General features: G+C 31.9%; 3 protein-coding genes and 1 non-coding gene across 5 annotated transcripts; 2 read left to right on the forward strand and 2 right to left on the reverse strand.

The window, feature by feature from the left end:
- The first annotated feature begins 2,799 nt into the window (after nucleotides 1-2,799).
- Mrps34 (mitochondrial ribosomal protein S34) lies at nucleotides 2,800-4,239 on the forward strand. The gene is made up of 2 exons (XM_076385918.1): nucleotides 2,800-3,282; nucleotides 3,377-4,239. Exons 1-2 carry the CDS (start codon nucleotides 3,094-3,096, stop codon nucleotides 3,764-3,766), a joined length of 579 nt encoding a protein of 192 aa, XP_076242033.1. The 5' UTR covers nucleotides 2,800-3,093; the 3' UTR covers nucleotides 3,767-4,239.
- LOC143184003 (IQ domain-containing protein K) lies at nucleotides 4,149-5,599 on the reverse strand. Its single transcript, XM_076385921.1, has 3 exons — nucleotides 5,378-5,599; nucleotides 4,454-4,590; nucleotides 4,149-4,380 (listed from the first exon to the last, which is right to left on the reverse strand). Exons 1-3 carry the CDS (start codon nucleotides 5,597-5,599, stop codon nucleotides 4,239-4,241), a joined length of 501 nt encoding a protein of 166 aa, XP_076242036.1. The 3' UTR covers nucleotides 4,149-4,238.
- Nucleotides 5,479-7,328, forward strand: LOC143184000 (uncharacterized). Of its 2 annotated transcripts, none has more exons than XM_076385917.1 (4): nucleotides 5,479-5,914; nucleotides 6,011-6,322; nucleotides 6,738-7,001; nucleotides 7,084-7,328. In XM_076385917.1, the coding sequence occupies exons 1-4, from the start codon at nucleotides 5,860-5,862 to the stop codon at nucleotides 7,311-7,313; spliced, it is 861 nt and encodes a 286-aa protein (XP_076242032.1). In that variant the 5' UTR covers nucleotides 5,479-5,859; the 3' UTR covers nucleotides 7,314-7,328. The 2 variants fall into 2 exon arrangements, with proteins under 2 accessions (XP_076242032.1, XP_076242031.1); XM_076385916.1 differs by having other exon boundaries at nucleotides 5,691-5,914; nucleotides 6,723-7,001.
- A 240-nt stretch (nucleotides 7,329-7,568) lies between these two features.
- Trnai-uau (transfer RNA isoleucine (anticodon UAU)) lies at nucleotides 7,569-7,661 on the reverse strand. The gene is given in 2 exon segments: nucleotides 7,569-7,604; nucleotides 7,624-7,661. It is a non-coding gene; the product is annotated as a tRNA-Ile (tRNA).
- Nucleotides 7,662-8,081: the final 420 nt, after the last annotated feature.

An 8,081-nucleotide genomic window follows, 5' to 3' on the forward strand; every position in this document is an offset into this window, starting at 1 on the left:
AAATCATTTCTCCAATTTTCAATTTTCAAAATTAAACATTTTTAATTCTGAACTCTACTCCCTTACTTTATTCAAAATTCTAATGAAATAAAATAATACCTACATTATTTTGCATATTCCAGCGTTTGAACTCACCAACAGAGAAATTCTCCAGTACTGGAACTCGCCTTTAATCATTCTAAATACCGATTAATCAAGTTTCCCTCCCAATAAAAAAAAAGGAAAAATAAAAAACTATAAGACTCGTTCGAAAATACTCGTATTAGTCGGCGAACATCATTGATCTTTCTCGCGCCAGTAAAGCCTCGCGAAACTTTGGAATTTTTTATAACACTCTCTTAACACTGACTCTAAAATCTAAAGTTTATGAATGATCACTATTCCCTAAGAGCACTTATGCTCTGCAAAATAAAAACAAATTTTCCCTACTACGCATTAAACATAGATTTTACGATCGTATTTCACACGGACATAAATTGCTCACAGAAAATTCTTCTGCAAAATCTGTGACAAAAAAGGAATACAGGCACAAATTAAACATATTTAAATAAATGCTAATACAGTACTATCTCCAAATATGGCCTCTCCAAATTGGATCTATTCCCATCATTCTCGTTCGAGCATTTCCTCTACTATCATATCGTTCTCACAGATCGCGAAATTAGACACAACTCTCTAAATAGTTGTAAACAATTCAATCTCGTCTACCGTCTACTCGTCTATTTCTTTTCTATGATACTTTCTTTATGTACTTTGTACTTTTTGATGAACACAATAGATGAAGGCACATATGTATCATCTTCAGATAACACACGACGTCTTCAAGACGTCAGGAAGATTTTATACCTGAACGTCTTACAACATAATTTAGACGCCTTAAAAACATTCGCCAACGTATATCTTCAAGACTTCCGAAAACGTCCATAAAATATTTTAGACACATTACATGGACGTCTTATAGACGTAATTTAAACGTCTTTAAGATGTCTTTTAAGATGTCCTAAAAACATACTGATTTGTAACATTGGACATTTCAAAGACGTCTTTTGGATATTTTTAGGACTTTAATGGATGTTCTTAAGACGTTTTTAAGACGTATCTGTGCTATATAGGTCAAATAAATAATATAAATAAATCCCTATAAGGAGTCAGCAAGAAAATTGCAACGAGCAATGCATGAGCCTTGCTCATTGTGAACCATTTGTTGATTCCCTTATTCATTAATTACTGTATACCATTTCAAATGTTTATAACGCATGAGCTCCAGTAAAGTCGAATAACAGTCGATCATACCTTTTGTTTAACAGCCTTCTAATGTTTAGGTACGAAATATCTGTATTTCTATCATTTGAAAGTCAAATTTGAATACTCGAATATTCGATAGAATTCGAAGCTATACTGAAAGACATATATCGCACATGTATTACAAAAGTGACACAACTCAAAAGTATGTTCTTAAACCGGAATAAAAAACTATTTACGAGTTTAGGAGAAAATTATTTATTAAATACATAATATTGACACAAAGAGTAGTTTTACTTAATGAAAGTTATCTTGCTTGAATAATTACTCTAAAAAATAGTTATGTATTACTTACATTAAATGATTTTCTTGTTATTGTTTAAATAATTTGTAATTTATATTTGAAGAGTTCTTTGAATAAATTCTGTAATTTTGATCTTTAACTAGTAAACTTTTTATATTGAATAGAGGTACATTTACTAAATTGACTTATAGCTATACCTCAAAAATCACGTTTTTTGAGTTGTGTCACGTTTGAGGTACACGTGCGATACATATGCAGTTTTGTTGATTAGCATTACGAAAGTACTTTATATATTCTCGAAACGCACAAAGACCCGACAAATTTGCAATAATGCTAACAAAAACAGTACAAAATTTAACTTTTTGATAAGCTAGATATACTCACTCTGTGACGTGATTCCATTAGAAATGGATTGCGCGCGCAACTTCGAGAATCGAAATAAAGCCACTCACTTAAGCTTCGAGAGTATCGAAACTGACATGTTCAGGATGTTATCACCCACCTGTTGCATTTAACATGTATAACAATAAAAATCAATACATAATAAAACACACTATACAATTTATAACTATAATATATAATTGTATAGTTTATAACTATACCATAAGTTACTATATCATAAGTTTATTTCTACTGATTTTTGCACAAAAAGTATCGTCCGACTCTTCTACAATTAAAAAATAAGGAGTACAAATTTCTCAAACAAATACTAATCATTAAAATGATCGAAAACAACATAAATTTTATATTAAATACATAATACTATGTTCTAATTAAGGATTCATGCTTCTTTAAATGGTTACGAATAGCAAAAAACAGTATTAAACACGTTTATGACAAGAGATGTATATGCATATATACTTTAAACTAATTAAAAGTAATATGTATATACCTTCTTCGTGATGTAACTATGTGAAATAAAAACAAATATCTATGTACAAAAATTACGCGAATAGAAGCATTGTTAAATACACAAATTTTTTAATAGACATTTTAATGACTAATAATTAAACGGAATTATAGAATATTTCTTGAAATGATTCGTAACCTTTAAATTGATTTAGACTCACAATCAGACTTCAAATGTGCTTTAATTATAGATCTCAGAATCAAAGTGTATTAAGTCACATAGAAAACAAGTGGCTCTGAGGTCCAGAATTTAAATCTTTTCGAACATATTGAATTTAAATTCCTATCACTCGTGGCACTGTAATCTTATTTTAGACTAAATCGGCAATGTGGAGAGTGACATGAAAATGGTAAGAAGGCTTTTACTTCAGCCCTGAGAACATATAAGAAAAATGTTGTTAACCTTCTACAAATTGTAAAAGTTTAATTTGCACTAATTTTCTTTTAAAGCAATAAAAGGCGACTGTACGAATTGAAAATATATACGCATGACGTGCCATTGTTTTCATGTCGAATCGTACAACTAGTGTACATATAATCGAAGAAAGAGGTTAGGTTACGATTATATTGCACTTACATAGTCATTTTTCTACGTTGCATGTGATTTAATGACACACATTCCATAAAACTCATGCAAAATGGTGATCAAATATATTGGTCGAACAACCACCTATAAAGGAAAACCTTTATGGGAAATTTTGGGAAACCTAAAAAATTTTGGTGTTGGTAGAATGGTAATACGAAGTCAACATGAAAGATATTCCGAACCATGTTACATGAAAATATTGAAAGTTGCTGCTTTGCCAAATACCAGTAAAAACCTTCATGTATGTTTCTTTATTATTATTCTTTATTTTAAAATATTCAATATGAAAAGAAACATAACAGTCAATAAGTTTTAAACAAATTCACATATTGCAGGACCCGCGGAAAGTAATGGTACTTGTTCAAAAAATTTTCCGTGGTAAAACAATTGAAACTCCTGTCCAAATAGATTCAGCAAGCTATAAAGCAGATTATGTTCTGATACCAAAAGATCAGGAAGCACAATACTTAAATGCAACTGGAAGACCAAGCTGCAAAATTATGCCAAGAACAGTGGAACTTCCACCGCTTTTAAAAGAACTTGTAATAAGGCAGGCAAAGCAAGCAGGAAAAAGTATTGAAGAACCAAAACTAGAAATGCGATATAATTTTTCAGGTATCAAGAATTATAGAATTGCGAAGGAAGGTGAAATGCCTACAGTTGATATAAAACTAACAAATTGTACAAAATTATATATGAATGATACACAGAAAAATACATCTTAAATTACTCTCATTAATCCATGCGTGTAGCTAATACTATAGTTTAATAAAATTGAAAGATTTTTCCAAAGAATCCAAACCAGTTCTTTTTTAAAGTAGAGGTTCTTTTTTAAACTTGATTTGTTTAATTTAAATGGTAGTGCTGGATCTTACTTTCTTTTCTTTATGGTTTTTATAGTATATTGAATGATATTTCTTGCAACGATCCAAATCTGCATCTAATGTTTGTTCAGTATCGTCTGACATTTCATCTACAAGTAAATTTAATTTTTAAATCACTTAATTCACATTATATGTATAAACTTTAGAATAGTTAGTTGTGTACCTGAAGTTTCCTGCTGCTGGTAATGTTTTGCAGCAATATCCTGGTAACACAATTGTAATATGACATGATATAATGCAATGCAATGTGCATGAAATAAATGTATAGTACATGTATGTGAAAAAAGAAAATTCAATAGAATTAGGTCATGTTTTAATAACTCACCTTCCAAAATTGTCTCATTTCCTGAACGTCGCTACGTTTCCTCACAAGCCATCCACGGACGTACCTCTGTATATATAAAGCTGCTTCATTTTCAGACCACAACCAAGATAAGGGATAATACGGTCTAGGGCTAATGGAACAAATAACTTAACGTATTTTTTACTCTCTCTTATTCTCAATAAAAAATCATTCTATTCGTTTACTTTTGACGCAACCATTCTTTAAATGGAGGTATCGCAAACACATTTAAACGCGGTGAATATTTCTTCGAACGTCGCGGATTATAGTTCCACAGAATTTCCGCTAGATAATCAAGACCGTTGAAGCGACTCTTTTGTACCTATGATTTGAATACACAATAATATATACAGTGTTTCGTAAATGCATGTTAATACTTCAGGGGATCAATCTACACATTAAAGTAAGTAAAAAACTTCATATGAATATACATATGTTTCATGTATCGCAATTTTTGAGATACAAATTATTAATGAAAATTAAAAAGTTTTTAAATGTCTCTGTTGATATTAATTTTTTACGGAACTAGTAGATAATGTGCTCCCAAGTATTAGACTGAAGTTATGCTTCATGTACAATGGTATTCCGCCTCATTTCCTTCTTGCAATAACAATATTCCATTCCACACTTTCGCGAACAGATATGTGATAGAGCAAAGTGAATCCATCATATGATCATCATAATCTAAATCCATAACATCCTTATAATTTTAAAGCCACTTAAAATCTATTGTGTATTCAATGTAAGTGCATAATGTCTACGATTTGCGAAAGAGGATACAAAATGGATTTAAGACTATTATATCGGAAGAATTTCCGATACATATTCTCGAATGTGTACATTTCAATACTAACAACAAGGCTTGCAGTAGCATGCATATGTTGACGTATGAGTTTTCATCACTCGTAACAACTCGAAAACTATATATAAGACATGTAGTATGTGTAAGACATATTCGTATATTATCACGTTCTTTATACTTATTTTAGTATAAAGATTCACCCCCTAAAATGTTTACATGCATTTGATGAATCAACCTGCACAATTAGTTGTAAATATGTATGATTATCGATTTACATATGTAAATAAATTATATCAACACGCGATACCCGAAGAACGTCCCACTTAGACGCAGCGATAAGTGTTTTCCTTAATGCAGGCAATAGTAACCAAAAAATTGTGCGCTCAAGATAACTAGATGGTTCTTGGTCCTTTCCTTCATCAACCACAGTATCTTCATAAAAATCATTTACATGATGTTCGATACATGGACAATTGTCTAAACATACAGTAGAACCGTCGCAAACTCTTTCCGCTGACATGAGGAGCATTCAGGCGCAGCTTGTCTGGGAACTATGACAATAGTTTTTAAACTCGCAAAATATTCTATTTTACAAATTTCTGTATCTAAGAACGAGCAGCGTTTTCGGAAGAATAATTGAATGTGCGAAAATCATTTGTTAAACTTCGACAACATGTTATCAAATAATAACCAATAATAACTAATTTTTTAATCGAAACTTCAAAGTATGTTATGGAATCTCTATTAGAGACACTGTAACATCTCAAGAAACTTTTAAAATTTGTCTAAATGCCCGCATGCGAGCCCAGGTGTCCTGTGGTCAGAGCTAAGCTCAAAGAAATAGGTAGGATTCGTTCAAGTGATTCAATACTTCACTAATTTCCTTTATTATTCAAATTATCTGGTGGAGGCAATTCGAAGTAATTAATACAACTTATAGTCGCCCAAGCACCGTGGATCCGAGACGAGGAGTTTGCTGCGAACCTTCTAGGAGTTTATCCGAGAGCGCCAGGAGTTGAGTTTGTAGATAAAGAATTCGTTGATATCAAAGGAGAGGTCAAAGGGAAGCCATTCGATGACGATTTCGATCATCTTCGCGTTTCTGATTCCGAAAAAGATGCAATTGAGTGGTCACTAAGACCTGGTGAGATAAGAGATGCCAGACGTCAAGCATTAGCAACTAAACCCACACCTGAGCAACTTGCTCAGATAGAAGCTACGGAACGCACCCCGAAGAGTGATTCTAAAGATGGTAAACGAGAATTTTAACACAAATTCAGATTCAACAAATTTCAAAAATACGTTTCCCACCACGTGTGTATGTACACTTAGGTCTTTTTTCCGCGGTGAATGTGTACCATGTAAAAAGATGGTATAGAAGAAATGTAAAAATTTACTTGCAAATTACATGTTGCAAAATTCGTTCATTGTATTCGTGATGTATTAAAATTGTGACGATTTTTGCTCTAATACATTTTTACACAACAAAAAAATGCATGAAATGACCTCAAAAAAGTGACTCTTGCTATGAACTCCTGAGTAACTCCTAAATTATAGTTATCTATTTTACTATAAATAGTTTCACACTTACGTCAAGTAAATGTGTGTAACTGTATTTATTCCTCTTTTTTTTTTAATATATTAACTCTCAGTATTTGACTCATTAGCATCAGCGAGTACATCAGTTACGACTGTTTCCGCCAAGGATAAATTGATTGCAACTGATGCGGCTGAAATAAGTGACAAACACACGTCTCCAACAACAGACTATTTAGTGGAAGCAGGAGTAGGTAGACCAAGTGATGCTTTACGAGAAACAGGAGTAGACCCAATAAGTGACCCTTCGCAACGAAGAACTACAGAGCAAAGAGCTGATCTTGCGGGTATTCGAGATGAGTGTGTACCTAATTGTCCTCGACGTATTCCACGAAGTAAGTGTCATATAAAATATCTTCTCCAACATTATTAACATAGTTTTTTATTGTACATTAAAATAATTCTTACGATTTGTAGAAGTTAGGCTACGCAAACTTGAAGAGAGACAAAGAATCGTGGATAATTACTTGTTGAATAGAGGAAGTGGTTATTTCGACGATGTCTGTACATGTTCTCTCTCCTGTGTCGTTCGGGCATTAAAAGACGATCCTTTTGTTAGAAGCATGTTAGCGTCTCTGGCTTTATTTGCACTTGGGCTGAAACTCAGTGTGGAGTTAGATGCTTGGTATCTACCAATTCGAACCTAATAAAATATAGACAAAATAAAGTATAACGAATAAGTAAATATTGTGTATAATTCACTTCGTTATTTTCTTTCCTTGTTAATAGTTTTTAATAATGTGCATATTATCCACTATTTCTATCGTCATTATCATTATTATTATTATCATCCTTATCATTATATTATTATCATTATTACTTTAACAACCAGTATTATTGATAGTTTATGTGTAATAAAGTTTATATGCTAGAGAAATAATAATTTGAAACGAAAAAAAAATTGCTCCAGGTGAGGCTCGAACTCACAACCCCGGCATTGCTCACTAGTGACTGTCTTATAAGTACCGTGCGCTAACCAATTGCGCCACTGGAGCTATTGGAAACAGCTTCTCTAACAATGGTTTTTCCGTCGTTCCATCTATTAATTAAAAAAATATCACATTATATAGTATATAATCGTAATTTAGCATTCGCGATAACACATCAGAAGTAAAGTTATAGCTTTTCATCGCGTAAAAGTATTAATACACAATCGTTACGTAAATAGAAATATACTAAAAGCAAGCAATATAGTTTCTAATTCAGATTTGTTAGCATGCTAAAATAATAAATAACAAAATTGTTTCAGTATTGTTTGTTTTTTTGTTTCTTGTAAAGACTTGGAAGATAATGAAAGATTTATAAATACAATACCACATAGCTATCGTTGAGAGATAGTCAAACAGAATCGTTGTTATTTTATTCTTTTTTTATTACTCTTAATTATTGCAAATTATGATGCTAAGACACACTGA

The sequence above is a fragment of the Calliopsis andreniformis genome, chromosome 9, assembly GCF_051401765.1.
Source record: "Calliopsis andreniformis isolate RMS-2024a chromosome 9, iyCalAndr_principal, whole genome shotgun sequence".
NCBI classification, from domain to species: domain Eukaryota; kingdom Metazoa; phylum Arthropoda; class Insecta; order Hymenoptera; family Andrenidae; genus Calliopsis; species Calliopsis andreniformis.

What these genes read in the sequence shown, in the direction of transcription:
- Mrps34 (XM_076385918.1), top strand. Translation starts at nt 3,094, where the DNA reads ATGGTGATCAAATATATTGGTCGAACAACCACCTATAAAGGAAAACCT. An exon ending in ATACCAGTAAAAACCTTCAT is followed by an intron (nt 3,283 to 3,376) that starts GTATGTTTCTTT and finishes CACATATTGCAG; the next exon opens with GACCCGCGGAAAGTAATGGT.
- LOC143184003 (XM_076385921.1), bottom strand. Translation starts at nt 5,599, where the DNA reads ATGCTCCTCATGTCAGCGGAAAGAGTTTGCGACGGTTCTACTGTATGT. An exon ending in CTAAGTGGGACGTTCTTCGG is followed by an intron (nt 4,591 to 5,377) that starts GTATCGCGTGTT and finishes TTCAAATCATAG; the next exon opens with GTACAAAAGAGTCGCTTCAA. An exon ending in AAAGAATGGTTGCGTCAAAA is followed by an intron (nt 4,381 to 4,453) that starts GTAAACGAATAG and finishes TTGTTCCATTAG; the next exon opens with CCCTAGACCGTATTATCCCT.
- LOC143184000 (XM_076385916.1), top strand. Translation starts at nt 5,860, where the DNA reads ATGCCCGCATGCGAGCCCAGGTGTCCTGTGGTCAGAGCTAAGCTCAAA. An exon ending in AGCTAAGCTCAAAGAAATAG is followed by an intron (nt 5,915 to 6,010) that starts GTAGGATTCGTT and finishes TACAACTTATAG; the next exon opens with TCGCCCAAGCACCGTGGATC. An exon ending in GAAGAGTGATTCTAAAGATG is followed by an intron (nt 6,323 to 6,722) that starts GTAAACGAGAAT and finishes ATTAACTCTCAG; the next exon opens with TATTTGACTCATTAGCATCA.